The sequence below is a fragment of the Sporothrix schenckii genome (assembly GCF_000961545.1).
Source record: "Sporothrix schenckii 1099-18 chromosome Unknown Cont47, whole genome shotgun sequence".
In the NCBI taxonomy this organism is placed as follows: Eukaryota; Fungi; Ascomycota; class Sordariomycetes; order Ophiostomatales; family Ophiostomataceae; genus Sporothrix; species Sporothrix schenckii.
In genome coordinates, this window is record NW_015971148.1 from 3,845,424 (window position 1) to 3,860,346 (window position 14,923).

A 14,923-nucleotide genomic window follows, 5' to 3' on the forward strand; every position below is an offset into this window, starting at 1 on the left:
GGCTGTGGCATCCGCCAGCCTTTGCATCTCATCTCCGCTTGCGCTCACTCCAAAGCGAACCTCTGCTTTCTCCAAAATAGCTGGGCTCCTTTCTTACCAGCAAAGCTTGCGCGCCGGCCCACCCCTTGTTTGTCTTGTTTATTTCGCTGCCTTCGCTGCACACGCAATACATTCTCCCGCCTCTACATACGGCCCATGTCCTCTATGTTTGCCTTTAATTTACCGTGTTTTCTTTTTACCTTCTATGCTTGTTCTCCTTCTGTTTTGAGGGATGGAGATTGTTAGAGATTCATTTGCTCTTTTTGGTTTGTTTTGTTCGAAACTTTCACGTCTCACTCCATCGGGAATTTCGTCCCTGCTTGTCGTCTCGCGTGGAATGTTTTCGCTCGCAACTTCATGGTCAGCGCTCAGCATTCGCTTCGTTCTTCCTGACCGTTTGTTCGATAATTTGTTTGTTCGGTTCACGGCGCCAAACTCCCCATTTTACTCCTAACTCCGTCCTATTGTATGTTGTATGTAACGGGTGCATGACCGTGTCCTCCATTGCATCCTACTCGGGCTCCGGTTGACATTGCACCTTTTGCAGTTTCGACACCTTTGATAATATCCTTAGGCAGACTTTTTGGTGCCATCGTGTCGTCATCATCGAAATCACTACTTCTGCAGCTCAAATTTCCTCTGCTTCTTCTGCTTCTTCTCCCTTTCCTCCGACACTGCTATCGACACCGCGGCTTTTCATCTCAAGTCTCATGTGATGTTCTGGTATTCTCGAAAGAAACTGCCACACTCCATTGCCATTTGTGGGTTCTGTCTTTGCGAGGTCCTTTTCCAGTTCTCAAACACGAGTGTGCTAGTACACGAGATGCAAAGAAGCTTGTACGTTGTACGGCTGCTTTCATAAGCACACCCCCCTCGTGGCCAGGCTCCATCGCCTTACCACCCCCCCCCCTCCTCAGCTCGTCTTTCTTTTATTCTTTTATTCTTTTTCTCCCCTGGTCCCTTTCCCCTGACGACATTTCAACTTAGCTTAGCCTCCCTCATATTTCTAACTTCTTTCCTCGTCCCTTCCATGTTTCATTTACTTTCTGCTTCTGTTCTATTCGATCTGTGATATTTACAGCCACCTAGCAGAACACGTATCCTACTTCTTACCGTCCTTCGCTGTCGGCCTTCACCTCAACTCTCGGGTCTGATATAATTGCAACGCTTATTTTGTCGGCCCAGCCTACCTCTCTGCTAGTTCAACGCTTGAACACATCAACCGCATCACTCGCCCACAACAAAGCATTGCCTCTCGTTAAACTGGTAAGCATCATCGACAACACACTGGTTCGAACTTCTGTCTCTCATTTCTTCACTACGTGAATTTGGTCTCTGCGTCTTCTCTTGTCTTTAACCTTAGTCGAACATCCCTGTCGTCACACCTCTCCACACCCTCCTTCCCCCCTTCCCTCCCGCCTTACCCGTAGCCGCTTTGTCGGAGCGGCCAAAATGAGAGGTCCAGGTACGATGCCGAGTGTCGATTGCTTGCTGCCTTCTCGATCTGTCGTCGTCATCCCCATAGCCTTGCCTGTTGTCGTCGTCGACCTCCAACCAGCCGCACACCCCCTCCACTTCGTCCTTTCTTCTTTAAACTAAGCTTCAAGCTATCATTGGACATTTGGGTCCTCATTTCTCTCCACTCTCATCACCATTGTCTTGTCTAGGCCTCGTCATAGTCAGGGGAAACAAGACGGGTCGAGATGGTGGTGCGTCACGAGTCAAGCTTTGTTGTACATCGACTTTGATCATCTTGCTCTTTTGAGAACGTGCTCCACGCAATGACAGGTGCCTCAGCCTTTCTCGACCCTTCTGCTGCATCTAATCTTGTCTCTATGGCTATTTATCGATTTCTCTTGTTCTCTTTTTATTACAAACAAAAAGGATGGATAAAAGAACAACAGAAAATGAGCCATACCACGGTCGTGGGGGGACGGAGACGAATGACGACAACTCTGGAATCCTCGACGGTAGTTGAGGGGCCACTTTTGGACGCAGTGGACAAGACCGACGAACAACGGTTGCCGAGAGACATATAAAAGAGTCAAGATGCTCTCGAAGAGTCAAATCGAGAGGCTCAGACCAAAGAAGAAGAAAAAACTCAAGACTAAATCGAAAGAGTCAGAACGTGCCCACACCCCAGCCCAAGCAGAAAAGAAGAAGAAGAAACTCTATTTATTCACTTTACTCGCCCATTCTCTCTTCCACTTTCTACCCAGTTCAGTCCTACACAAGAGCAACCTAGTCCAGACCCATATCCACGAGCCTTGCCTATGTTTTACTGTTATTATTTTGGAGGTTTTTCATATAGAAAATACTTGCACGCAAACGATTTGTTCCCCTCAGATTTGCCTATTCTTCACCTGCGTCACACACCCACCCCCATTTGCGACGCAGATACACGCCAGTGCACTTGCATGGATCCCACTAACCTAAATTCTAAGCCGCGTACATATATATCACTTTCCTCTACCCTACCTCAAGATCTATCTACCTCAATTTTTGTTCTCTATTTGTGCGTTTCTATTTCTTTACACACACTCTCTCTCTCTACACACTGGCCTTCACACCTTCCAACGCCTTACTGGCTTTGTCTATTTTTGTTTTGTCACTCTCACCTTCTTTTCTCTAAATATATTTATATTTTGCTCTTCCTTCCTTCGTTTCTTTCTTGTTTTCTTTCCTTGCCTCGTCGTCCTCCGTTACCTCCCACTTTCTTCTATTTCTTCATCCACTCTCTTAAATGTCCTCTGGTCAAATACCACACCACAACGCAAAGGCATCTCGCCATCCAAGCAATACAAGCTCCCAACAACGATCTAACACAACACCAGAATACGACCAAGACGCAGACGAGCCCACGACGCCCCGCGCCATATTCCAGTCTCAGCAACAACAGCTTGAATACTCTGGCTCCGACACCGAACGGGAGTCATTTCAAGCAAAAGGCAAGAGAAAAAAGAGCAAAGGCAAAGAGCGAGCCAAAGGACGTAGTACAGCGTCTTCGTCGGCTTCATCTGCACGAGACGATTCCACCACCAGCACCGCAAACATGTTCGCTACACGATCCTCAAAACCGACTTCGTCCAGCAGTCGACGAGCGTCATCCGGCAAGAGCAAGAAGAGCGACGACTGGAGCGAAGTTACTGACCCGGAAGAGCGCCGCCGCATCCAAAACCGCATTGCTCAGCGAAAATTTCGTAAGTTTGGCCGTCTGTCGTTGCGCTCGCTTAGCATGAGGCATCAAGCACTAACATCCTCAGGCGAAAAGGCACGCGAGCAGAAGGAGCGCTCTGAGCGTGAGTCCCGCAACCAAGAACACGCCGCCAGCAGCTACCAGGTCCCGGGCCCTGATGACTTGAGTGTCGACGACCAGCTCTCGGGTGTGCCCTGGGGCGGCCCCAGCATGCGCTTCATGGTCGCCAAAGGCCACGAGTCTCTCGGCGGCGGTAGCGGCAGCCGTCACAGCAGCGGCAGCCGGCATGGCGGTGGCTCCATGTCCGAGTACTATTTTGACGACACCGCGACGGTCTATGCCCACGGCAGCAGTGGCGGCAGCAGCAGTGCCGGTTCCACTGTGCCCTCGAGCGTGGCTGTCTCTTCCGCCGCCGCCATGGCTGGTCTCGCAGGTACAACGGCACCTACGGGGGCCTACTATTACATGGCTGATGACGGTAGCCAGGCCTACTCCTACAGCAGCAGCGGTGCGAGTGACAGCCGCGGGAGCAGTCGCAGCAGCAGCGACTTCACACAGGCAACCGCCTCCCAAGGCGACCAGTACTACGACGACGGTTCCTTCTACTACGACTACGAGGCTTAAGCAGTACACCGCCTGACCGTCAACGTTCGTCCCGAATTCTTCTTGTTCACCGTTTCCACTAATACATTACCTCCCCTTCCACACGACTCACACTCTCTCCTCTTGTCTGATATCCACTTCGATCACATCCCTACTACGCATAAGACATTCTTCTTCGAGAAACTACTACCAAAAAAAAGGTACACGGAAACGACGATTACGACTAAACTATGGGGCATGCGACTATTTTTGATTTTTATCATTTTGTCATTTTATTTTATTTGGAAGGGGGGGAAATACTTATTTTCCCTTCACGCTTGCATTGTTCATGGCAGGGCTGGCAAGGGATGTTCGTTTTTTTTTGGGGGTTGACATAATAACAGGGGACATTTTTATCGGCGTTTCATTTTACATTTTGTTTGGTTGCTTTATTTAGCTGTTCCTCGGGGCTTTCTCATGGGCTTTTTTCGGTCTCCCTCCCTCCTCTGACACACCATTGGTGTATTTGGTTTTGTTATTCGAGTCTATTCTTTTCCTTTTCGTTGTCCTGGGACGACTACCACGCCAGGCATACCACTGCCGAGTGCTGTCCAAGGGACAAAAGCAGCAAAAAAAGAGATATCCTCCTTTCTAGCTTTGATTGGCAAGCTCTATACCCCCATATCATGTTACCTTGGAGTGTCTCCCCCGATTTGTCTCCATCGATTACTTACCTCTCTCTCTCTCTCTCTTCTCTCTCTTCTCTCTCTTTGGCTCTCTGATGTGATTTATTTTTGGCTACATGTTCTACGTAGGTTTTTGCTGTCGGTTCGAACCCTCCTGAGAAATCCTCTCTTTCACATTCCCCGCGATCCACATTAGAAAAAGAGGACGTTGTACTTTTACGCGCACTTGTGTCGCCCTCTCCATTGCTGTGTTCTTCTTTGCGTACCTCTATTCTATATTCTCATATCTTAGAATCTCCATATCGAAAATCTGCTTGCTTCCCCATAGGCTTGCAGTCGTTCCATCCTTCCATCTTGCTTGCACTTCGCTTCGACCACGGGGGTCACATAACGGGGAGCTTTACTCGTCCCTTTGTTCACCACCCATTGTAACTTGGTCCTGTTATTGTCATCACAAGACGACAAAAGGCATTGTTCTGCAAAAAACGTCGTGCTTCAGTTTCGCTGGGTCTCGCGTTCGCGTCAGTGGATGCAATGGTTCTAACCAACTCTGGAATAAGTAGTCCATCTTCTGTGCTTTTTTTTAATTGACCCAGGTTGCGTTCCTCTTTTTCACAACTTGCATCTCTTGGTAGGAAGTGTACCGCTCGGTCTGTGCATCCGAATTGAGGACTTAACTTCACTGGCAGGATGTTCACTAAGGCGGAATAAGAGCTCGATAAATGTCCGGAAGAGGAAAAGTTAACGACACAAAGCTCCATTCTGATAATCAAAAGAATTAAATAGATTCAGAAGGTAATTGTCAGGGCGGCCTGCTGCCTTGGGCCTTGTGGGGTCTTCCCCATAAGTCAGGGGTTCAAAAAAAATGGGCCAAAAGAAACGATATCTCCTTAGGCAGCAACCATGTGCAACCATCCACAGTCGTCATGACACTCTGTCATAAAGAACGAAGACGAAAGAAATTAATAAAAAAATCAAAGGAGAGAGGTACGTTTCCTACTTCCGCGGCAAACCTTGGGTAAAGTCATGGGGCCGTGCAGATAGGATTCCTACCCATTGAAACTAAGTACATACGACGTGCACATACGACATGCCTGCATCGTATGTTGTACATCCAGGACTTTCTCAACAGGATTCGGAAAAGCAGACTAACCTATTTCGTGTGCACGCATAATAAAAAAATGAAATGAAAAAAGAACCACCCGCTCTATCTATTGTCCTATTTGCAAACATTTTCAAACAGTCAAGAAATCAATAGACATCAAGACATCAACCATAGGCGGCTCGCCAAGGGGTTGTATTCGGCAGACGGGAGGCACGCGCCAAAAGCCGAAAAAGTAAGCAGGGACAAATCATCTCCGAATATTGTGTATTGTCCTGCCACTCACGCGTCCCAACACGGTATGTGTCCGATTGTCCTAGTTGTCCTATTTGTCCTGCATATCCCGCCATCCCACGGGCGCATCGCCTTTGCTTCACCCCTCAATGTAGCCTGGCCGTTTGTCTTTTACCGCCTTGGACTCTTGACTCATTCTGTCTCTCCTCGGCCAAATGTCGGACTGCTGTGGTTCTACTCGGTACAGACCATGTGCTCACAAGTAAAAGAGATCACACTCCGTGTTTCTATGCTCAGTATTGGACAAAGCAGTATATCATCGATCGTCCCACATCTCGCCCTCGCCGTTCAACCTTGTGTTCAGCCTTTTCCATTTTTAATTCTCAAGCTCATGTCACCTCCACCCCGAGTCCCACCTTTACCCGGTTGCTTCTTCGTCTTTCGGGTCTTGGGGGATGTTTTGGGGTTTGACAGGCCGGTCGTTTGTTTGTTGGAAGTCATACCCCTGAATCAGCCTTTCAGTCTGCCTTCTGAATCGCAACTTGCTCAACGCTGAGACGAATAACCTTTCTCCTTTTTGCAAGTGGCCGATATGACAGACTGTGGCCACTTTCTAAGGAGTAGGGCGTACGTTACGTCCCATGACTCTGGTTTCTTCTGAACTGTTCCGTACTCTCCCCATGGTGGCCGAATTGGGATCAAGTAAGAGGCGGACAAAAAAAGATAAGACAAAGGCGACTGATCTCTTTGACCATGAGTTTGTGGTTATCGACCTCTTTGCGTCCTTCCCAGAGATGAAGGAAGAAATGCCAACAGCTTCCTCTCTTGGTTGCCCTGCTCAAGTACTCCGTATAGAGTACATGGTAACACGATGCCAAGGAATATGGCTCCATGGTGCATTGGGACTGTCAACCCAGGCTTCACTGACAAAACGTGGGGTGCCAAAAGGCTGAGATCTCTCGAGTAGATGAGATGAAAATGAACATTGATATTGACGCTGAAAATAAATCCAAGATACAGAGGAAAAAAAAAAGAGAAAAAAAAAAGAGATAAAATAGCCCAACAATATAAAAGGAAAACGGAGAGGGAAAATCGAGGGAAAAGAACAAAGAGCCACCCACAGCTATTGTTCTTTGGTCGTGATCTCTACCTCTTGCCGTCGTCTCATTGTTTTCTGCCACCGCCACTGTTCGTACAGAGCAAGGAGTCGACAAGCGTCGACTGCTCGCGTCGTCTCTCGCCCCGTTATTTGTGTGTTTGTCTTTCTTTTCGTTTTGGTCTCGGGCCAACGCTTCCGTGAGCCGACTTTTGTTCGAGGTTGTGTCGGTCGCGACCTTGGGCATACGTGAGCCTGTGCAAGGAGGGGCATTGTACGCGGTCGGTCTCAGGAATGAGTGTGAGGGGTGACAAGTTCGAAGGGTGTCGTGGAGCCGGCGTGTGCTTTCGTGTGTCGTTTGTTGCTCGCGAATGGGGTCCATGCGCAAAGGGAGACGGCTGGCGTTCCGAGAGACGAGGTGTATTCGCAGCGCAGTCTCTACACGAAGAAACGCGAGAAGACCTCAAAGACCAGCCCTCCAAAGACGACGAAACCGAGGAGACCTAGAGGGGAGGGTGGGATGTTAGCATCGGCTCAGACAGAACGAGGGCGTTCCTCATTGAGGAAGGGGGCGAAGGGCTGCCCACGTACCCAAAATCACCGGCGACACGGGCGACTTGTGCACCTCCTTGTTGCGGCGCTTCAGCTCGGCCTCGGACTTGCCACGACGAGCATCTTGCTCCTTGGCAAACTTGGCGTTGCGGCGCCGCTGCTCGGGTGTTTGAGCCTGGGGAGAAATGTGTTAGCACGATGTGGCGACAGGATACGGTCGCTGCTTCTCGTTGTCTATCGGCCGCGAGACCACCCGACCTGCAGAAATGGGGACCTACCATTATGACGATTGTGTGAAATTGTTTGTGTGTGAGAGAGAGAAAGACTGGTTGACGGCAAGTGTCGCGTGGGAGAAGGATCGCGAGAATGCGAATCGCAGTGGAAACTGGATGTCGGAAAGGCGCGTCGATGATGGAAGACGTTGGGAGGGCTGTCGAAAAGAAACGAAATGGAAAAGTAAAGGGTCAATTCGTGGAATGTGTCAACGTCCCAAAAGATACTCGAATTGCCCCTTTGGTGCTTTTGGTTGGATGCGGTTGGGGACCAATATAAAAAGGAAGCTACAGTCGTCGATTGGGGACAGATCGACACCTTCTGTGTTCTGCCCCCTTTGCGGCCACATTGCGCTTCGTTCCTTCCTTCCAGTTGGTTCGCCGTGCTGGGGCCAAGCCCATTAAGGCGTTAGCTCGGTCATTGTTAGGGGGGAATGTGGTGGGAAAGAGCATAGGCAGCGAGTGGGCCCCCCGGCATTTAGTGGGTCGCGGCTCAAATTCCAGTAGAGGTGGAAAGCAATACTGTGGGGGGCAATGTCCCCCAACGCACCTTCTTTGACTACATACAGTTGCGCACGTGCAATGATTGGTTAAATCGATCGACATCTGTAAAAATCCGACGTCAGTCAACGTCTGCTTTTCCGATGACATCGCATCAGACGACGCAACCTCCCCATTCCCGCCATCCTCTCACAACATGCTTCCGAGGCGCCTTCTTGCGACCGCCGCACCGGCCCTGCGTTTAGCAACCCGCCAAGGCCCGGCTTTCAGGCACCATTCTGCAGCCGTCGGCCGTCGCTGGAACTCTTCCTCCTCTGAACCGTCCGCATATGTATGATGCTCTCAATAGCTTGATGACAAGCTGCCCTTGTACTTCTTGTATTTAGTACTTTGCGTGCTTGGCCACGCTAACAGCCTGCAGTCCTCCTTCTTCAAGACGTTTGGCCGTCCCATCTTCAAGGTGTGCCTGATGGCCATCTTCACCTACCAGCTGGTCTTTTTCGGCTGGTCCAAGCTGGAACAAGACGAGATCCGCAGTGATAAGCAAGGTATGTCACACGACGACGGCTTTCTCTGTTAACCCCGTGGCTAACTCCCGGTAGCAGAGATCACTGCTTTGGAAGCAAAAGTGAAGGAGCTGCAGGAAGGTAAGAAGGCGTAAACTGTGTTTTTTGATGGGGTGCTTTATAAGGTGGTCTCATGAGATGCATTGACGGTTGTCACGAGGCGTTTTGGTTGGTAATTATTTTCATATACATATATTTCTGGTGTAAACTCAGCATCCCGTTTTTTGTCCATTTATTTGTACAGTCTCAAATATATATGCATGTGTATATTGTCCAAGTATACTGTATAAACGAAGGCTCACGTTATAATTTCTATCCAGGCACATTGACATAACTGCTCATTCAAAGCAAACATGTATAACATAAATAACGCCAACCGCTTGTCCCCCTTTAGCAGCAAGTCATTCCAAAACACCATTCTAAATAAATACACATAATTACAAATAAAACAAAAGATCCGAAATCGCCTGAACCGTAAAGACATCTCTACGCCACAACCACAGCAAACGTTACAGCCATCACGGCGAGCCACGAGAGCTGTGGACCTGCCGGCGCGGCAGAGAAGTAATGGGCCGAGCCGGGGTAGTTGCACGTCACGAAGCCGTCCTGGTCAGCCTCCGACCGTCGGCCGTAGCTAGTGTTGAAGCCAATGTAGCCCGGCAGCGGGCACGAGAAGCCAATGTTCGACGGACAGCTCTGCACCAAATTATAGCACAGGTCATCGCAAGGCATCACCTCCTTGTACGGGCCGGGCGCGATCGTGTCGTCGATAAAAGGGTTGCGCGACGAGTTGAACGCTGTCGTGTTGGGATACTGCGCCGCCAGGTCCGGTGCCAGGAACTCGCCCGTGATCGGGTTCGGCTGGCTGATAGCGCGCGGCTGCAGCCACGTCGAGTTGTCCGAGATGTCGGAGCACCGCGGGATCGCCACCGAGCACAGCCAGTTCTTGTACGCGGCCTCGCAGTCGGCGCACGTGCGCGCCAGCGAGTAGCGCTGCGTGTCCGGCGCTTCGCAGGGAATCTGCGCCAGCACGTTCTTGAAAATGGCAAACATGTCGGACGCGTACTTGTCGTAGACGGCGGCGAGCTGCGACGAGTTGGTGAAGCGCGTCGGGTTGCTCGGCACGGCGTAGGCCGTCTCGTTGCAGAACGGCAGGTCAAAGATGACCTCGCAGTTGGCATTGGGCGCCTTCGTCTGGAAGCTCGTGGCTCGCGCCACCTTGCCGCCGCCGCCCACCACGTTGGACCCCACCTGGCCGGTACCGTTTTGCGGCAGCGCCGCAAGGATGCCGACGTAGTTGCTGCTGGCATTGAGCCCGCTAAAGTAGAACTGCTGCTTCGGCAGGTTGCCGAGCCCGCGCAGCGTCATGCCCGTCGTGACCATGCTCGTGAACTTGCCGTTGTTCGTTGCAGCAATCTGCGCGTACGTCTGCAGGCCGCAGTACGAGAAGCGCACGCCGTCGGCGGAGCGGTCGTCGACGTTTTGCGCAAACATGACGTACGGCTCGGCACCCATCACATTGGCGTCCGTCGCGGCCGCCGTGCTGTCCGTCAGGTTGTGCGTGATGAGCAGCGACGCGCTCGAGTCGCTGTCGACCCAAATCAGGTTCGCGTCCGTCTCGTTGTCGTAGCTGTGGTAATAGTCGTCGACCGACGCGCCCAGCTGGAAGTTGTACGTTCCCGAGAGCATCGTGCTGGAAATGTTGGGCGCAGAGATGCCAATGTACACGTCGTCCGTCACGTTGAGGCTGGCCATGACGGCGCCCTCCTCGAACACGTAGTACGTTTGGTGCGCCGGGTTGCTGGCCGGGCCCGGCGAGATGTTGGACGGCGTCGTCGACACGTACATGGTCAGCTGTGGCGCGGAACCGCTGACGGTGGGCGACAGCAGCTGCGGCTGAATGCACGTGTTGGCCGAGAAGTAGACAGTGCGCGACGTGGCGTCGCTCTGCCGCCGCAACAGCCCCTCCGAATCGTCACCGCCGTCCTCGAGGTCGAGTCTGCCCTTGTCCCGCTCGTCGTCGCCGTCGCCCTCCTCATATCCGGCCTCGCGTCTCCGCAGCTCGACGTCTCGCTGCTTCTCCCTCTCTTCCGCTTCTCGGCCGAAGATGAGCGCCTTCTCAAACACAAACACCTGTGTCGTGCCCGGCACGACATTCAGCGTCACAGGCACGTTGCTTGTCAGCGACGAGACGCCTGGTGGGGCCCGGCCCAGAATCCCCCGGTCAAAGATGCCAAAGTCGGGCTCATACAGACTGGTCTGTGAGCTGCCCTCCGCGGCACTGCCCGCGTCTTCGCCAGTGCTGCCCCCATTTTGCAGCAGTGACCGAAAGACGCCCTGTATGAATCCGCCATCGCCGTCGTCACCGTTGGGTCGTAATGGGGATGGGGCCTCGAGGACGCCGGCGTCGGCGTCTGCATCAGTTGTCGCGGCCACGGCCGAGTTGTGTGGGAAGGAGAGGAGGAGCAGGAGAGGGAGGAAGAGCGTCAGGGCCGACGCCATGCCGGCCGGTGCCAGCAGACTCCTTTGATGTCGTGGAGCATGTGAACCCATGGCGAAAGGGCTGTCTATTTGTGTATAGGTTGTTTTCTTTGTTCGTGATGGCAAAACGTCGTAGATTCGTCAACAGGTTCTACCTCCCCCCGACGGGAGCCGTCGTATTCGTTGTCCCGTTTGTCTATTCCGTGCCGTCCGGTGCCGTCAATACGTACACGGGCGTAGGTTGGTGTCGTATTGTTGGAGTTGTTCGTTTTGTGCTGTTTGCTTCGTCTGTGGAGAACGAGTCGAATGGCGTCCCGTTTCGTTGCTCAGGCCTTTGGTATTCACAGGATCAAGACATTATCGACGACACTTGCGCTGTTTATTCCAGAGACAAAAGGACGGATTGGAAACATCCCGGGACGTCTGCGCCGCAAACGTGGGACTCGGGGGCCAACACAAGTGAGAGGGAGGGAGTCGAAAAAAGGAGTCGTTGAAGGCTGACATTTGGAGTTTCAGACGCGGATCCTGGCCTCTTGGGTCCAGAGCCTCAGACACTGGCAGGGGATGTTTAGGCCTACCAAGGAACTACGGAGCAGTCTGTAGGGCGTAACGGCCCAGGCACCTAGACAGCACCCTGTCACTATCCGCGCCTCATTAGCTGACTAGCGGGAGACCCCTAGTGGCACAGCGCCATTGCAGCCACAAAATGTGTTGTTCTAGTGAACGCAAGCCACACTTGACTGATGCCATCACCCACCAGCACAAACACAGCACATACAACATAGCAACACCACATGCAAGGCTACGGATATGCACGCAGCTGAGCTATTTCACGGAATACCCGACGTTGGCTTTGCCTATCACTTGTTTCCTGTCAGAAACAATAAATATACATGCTTGGCGGGCCTGCGATGAATGTTTTAAGATTGGGTTACTAAAATCCAAAGATTTAATTTTTGTCAAATTGAAAAGGATCTGAAAATGAAATATAAAAATAAAAGAAAGCATCACAAATGAAGAATAAGAACAGCACGTGGGCAAAGGGCCGAGAAGCGCCGCTCCTTATTTGCTCCTGAGCCGCCCAGCTACGTGGAATGTGTCGAAATGAAGCTGGCTGGTGATATATAGTTGTTCATATTCCAAGAGTCTACAAGTACAAGGACATAAACAAGACACACAAACACAGGCATATGACCCAAGAAAGAAAATCAAGAAGAATAGAACCAGAGCATAATACCCATCCAAGAGGGATGTTTCCAGTATAAAACCAGGTCATGAGCATACAAATCCCAGTGTGCCTCACCATCCATCGTCAAAAAGTACCGTGAAAGGAAAGATATGAAAAGTAAGAAGCGAGACGAGCAAAACATGGAAGAGAAAAAAAGCAAATATGACAAAAAGAACTGTCTATGTGGTGAACCCCCATCCTGGCCGCCGGTTCGGCTTGTCATTACTCATGCCCAGCGCGTCAAGAGGAAGAAAACATAATAGTATAAAACCATTCAAGTCAATAGATTCGAGAGGGAAGGAAAGGCCAGGTGGTTGCTTTCCAATTGCCAAGTGTCAAAAATGTAAATAGCGTGACATCACAGACCGGCGTTCCTCTCGGTCTTCGAATGTGTCGAATGCTGTGGTGGATTGGGAGTGCCGCCTTTGGCTGGAGCTTCGTCCTTTCCTATCCTTCATGGTATCAGAAGGGCATCGCAGCGGCAGCTGTTGGCTGAGACGACAGGAGCTGAATTCGCAGGAAAGGACAAGAGTGTCCATGAGAGAGAGGTAGAGGCTGTTTAGGCGTGGGTGTCCCAAACAGGCCGTGCACTGGCTCGAGAGGAGAGCACGCAATTGCGCTGCCTGTACGAGTTCGAGCTGCTGTGTTTACTCGGTCTTGGCAGCAGTGTCCGCCTTGGCACGCAGGCCAGCGGAGCCCGACTGGGTGAAGTAGCGGCCGAGAGTGGGGACGAGGAACGAGCGGAAAACGACCTCAGCACCGCTAGAGGAAAGGGAGTGAGACACACAATATTAGCAGGAGATTCCTGGCAGACTCAAACTGACAAAGTACTGCCAAAAGTGCCCAAAAATGCCCATAAGCGCCGCATCGCCTGCCGAGCATTGCAGAGATGCAGCAGCTGGGCAGGCCAGCAGCAGCAGTAAAATTGAGGAGAAACAAAAAATGGTACACGACCACGAGGAGAAAATGAAGGAAAAGCTTACTTGAAGTAGGGCAGAGACAGCCACAGCAGGAAGATAAACTTGAAGGTGTAGTAGAAGGGGAACCAGTACACCACGTTAACGAAGCTCTCCGCGACACTGTTGCAAGTGTTCGTTAGCATTGCAGACCCCGCTTATATTCCGGAACCATCTCCGTCCCGACTGGGCATGGGAGTGAAGAAAGGCAATAAATGCTCACGTGAAGAAGGCAAAAACGACCCAGTAGGTCAGCCATTGCGTGTCGTCGGTCTTGGACGATGTGAACAGCGCCTGAAGAGAGAAGTAGCCGGGAATGACGAAGCCAGCGAAGTTGGTCAGGAGCTGACCGCCAAGGTTGAAGATGATGAAGAACAGATACAGAGCGCCGAGACCCAGAGCGGCGTACGACTTGGGGACGGCGGTGTTCTTCTCGAGGTTGTTGAGCACAGGGTACTTGGACAGCTGGAGACCGAGATGGAGAGGTTAGCATCGAGGCTTTGTCACAAACCCAAGAAACTGGCCGTATGCCACCCGATAGTTGCGTCATTGGCAATAGTAATCTCGCGACCCAATAAGAGCTCGCAGAAAGAACAAAGGAAGCACCGAGTGCGACCCCCAGGGAGATCCAGTACGAAACAACACAACCAGACAACGGGGTGAGGTGTAGCCAGCTCAAGTGTTTCCGCTCGGAAGCAAGAATGAGAACGAAGAAGATGGAGAAATGCAGAAATGAGAACTGACCTCAGAGTCAAGCTGCTTCAGGTAGCCCTGGACACGGTCTTGGGGAGACGACATTTTGGCGGATGGTTTGGAAGCGGTTGCGTAGTGACGTTATCGGTGTGGATGTTTGCGGGAAGCAAAAAGATGCGATTTCGATTAAACAAAAGGATCTGTGGGAGGGAGCAAAAAAAGGAGCAAGTCAGAAACGAGGCGATTCGTCAGATAAAGCCCCAGAAAGGGCACGCAAAAAAAAGAGGACACCGTAGTTTGGGGCATCCTCGGAGGGTCTCAGATGGCAGGGGTCTTATGCCCCTGTCTACTCCGTATCGTAGCGGCCATAGACAGCTTGTGGGAAGGGGGGTCATCACGAACCTGCGAGGCGTTGAGGCTGCACTTTCGGGTTTGACGATGGAAATGAGATGGATGAGGTTTGAAAGGATGACGATGGAAAGTACGATCGGTCCGGGGCAGGAAACAAGAAAAATTGACTCGGCTGTAGGAGGGCAGCAAGAGAAGCAGGAAGTGGGCAGCTCAAGATAAGTGGGTGTGCTTTGTGGCGCCGGCAAGAGGCCTGGCCAAGCTGTTCCAGGAAGGATCGAAGGGCGCCCTGGAGCAAGCTGAGACGGGTCGAGAGGTCGTCAGAGGGCAGGAGCAACCGAGAGGCACATAAAGTGGACTCGTTCCGGGTCCTCTGGGCCTTACTGGGCGC

The 14,923-nt window shown here is 51.7% G+C and overlaps 5 protein-coding genes across 5 annotated transcripts; 2 read left to right on the top strand and 3 right to left on the bottom strand.

Annotated features, from left to right (window-relative positions):
* Positions 1-2,782: 2,782 nt before the first annotated feature.
* SPSK_04410 (uncharacterized protein) lies at positions 2,783-3,859 on the top strand (the record flags this gene model as incomplete). Its single annotated transcript, XM_016731217.1, has 2 exons — positions 2,783-3,239; positions 3,303-3,859. The coding sequence occupies 2 exons, from the start codon at positions 2,783-2,785 to the stop codon at positions 3,857-3,859; spliced, it is 1,014 nt and encodes a 337-aa protein (XP_016585776.1).
* A 3,514-nt stretch (positions 3,860-7,373) lies between these two features.
* SPSK_04659 (uncharacterized protein) lies at positions 7,374-7,768 on the bottom strand (the record flags this gene model as incomplete). Its single annotated transcript, XM_016731459.1, has 3 exons — positions 7,374-7,438; positions 7,527-7,662; positions 7,703-7,768. The coding sequence occupies 3 exons, from the start codon at positions 7,766-7,768 to the stop codon at positions 7,374-7,376; spliced, it is 267 nt and encodes an 88-aa protein (XP_016585777.1).
* A 688-nt stretch (positions 7,769-8,456) lies between these two features.
* Positions 8,457-8,921, top strand: SPSK_04630 (uncharacterized protein; the record flags this gene model as incomplete). Its single annotated transcript, XM_016731430.1, has 3 exons — positions 8,457-8,591; positions 8,682-8,808; positions 8,863-8,921. 3 exons carry the CDS (start codon positions 8,457-8,459, stop codon positions 8,919-8,921), a joined length of 321 nt encoding a protein of 106 aa, XP_016585778.1.
* A 391-nt stretch (positions 8,922-9,312) lies between these two features.
* On the bottom strand, positions 9,313-11,379 carry SPSK_04067 (calcium channel MID1; the record flags this gene model as incomplete). Its single annotated transcript, XM_016730878.1, has 1 exon — positions 9,313-11,379. The coding sequence occupies one exon, from the start codon at positions 11,377-11,379 to the stop codon at positions 9,313-9,315; it is 2,067 nt and encodes a 688-aa protein (XP_016585779.1).
* A 1,803-nt stretch (positions 11,380-13,182) lies between these two features.
* Positions 13,183-14,289, bottom strand: SPSK_04400 (protein yop-1; the record flags this gene model as incomplete). The annotated part of the gene is made up of 4 exons (XM_016731207.1): positions 13,183-13,297; positions 13,519-13,614; positions 13,715-13,956; positions 14,236-14,289. 4 exons carry the CDS (start codon positions 14,287-14,289, stop codon positions 13,183-13,185), a joined length of 507 nt encoding a protein of 168 aa, XP_016585780.1.
* Between the last annotated feature and the right edge of the window lie 634 nt (positions 14,290-14,923).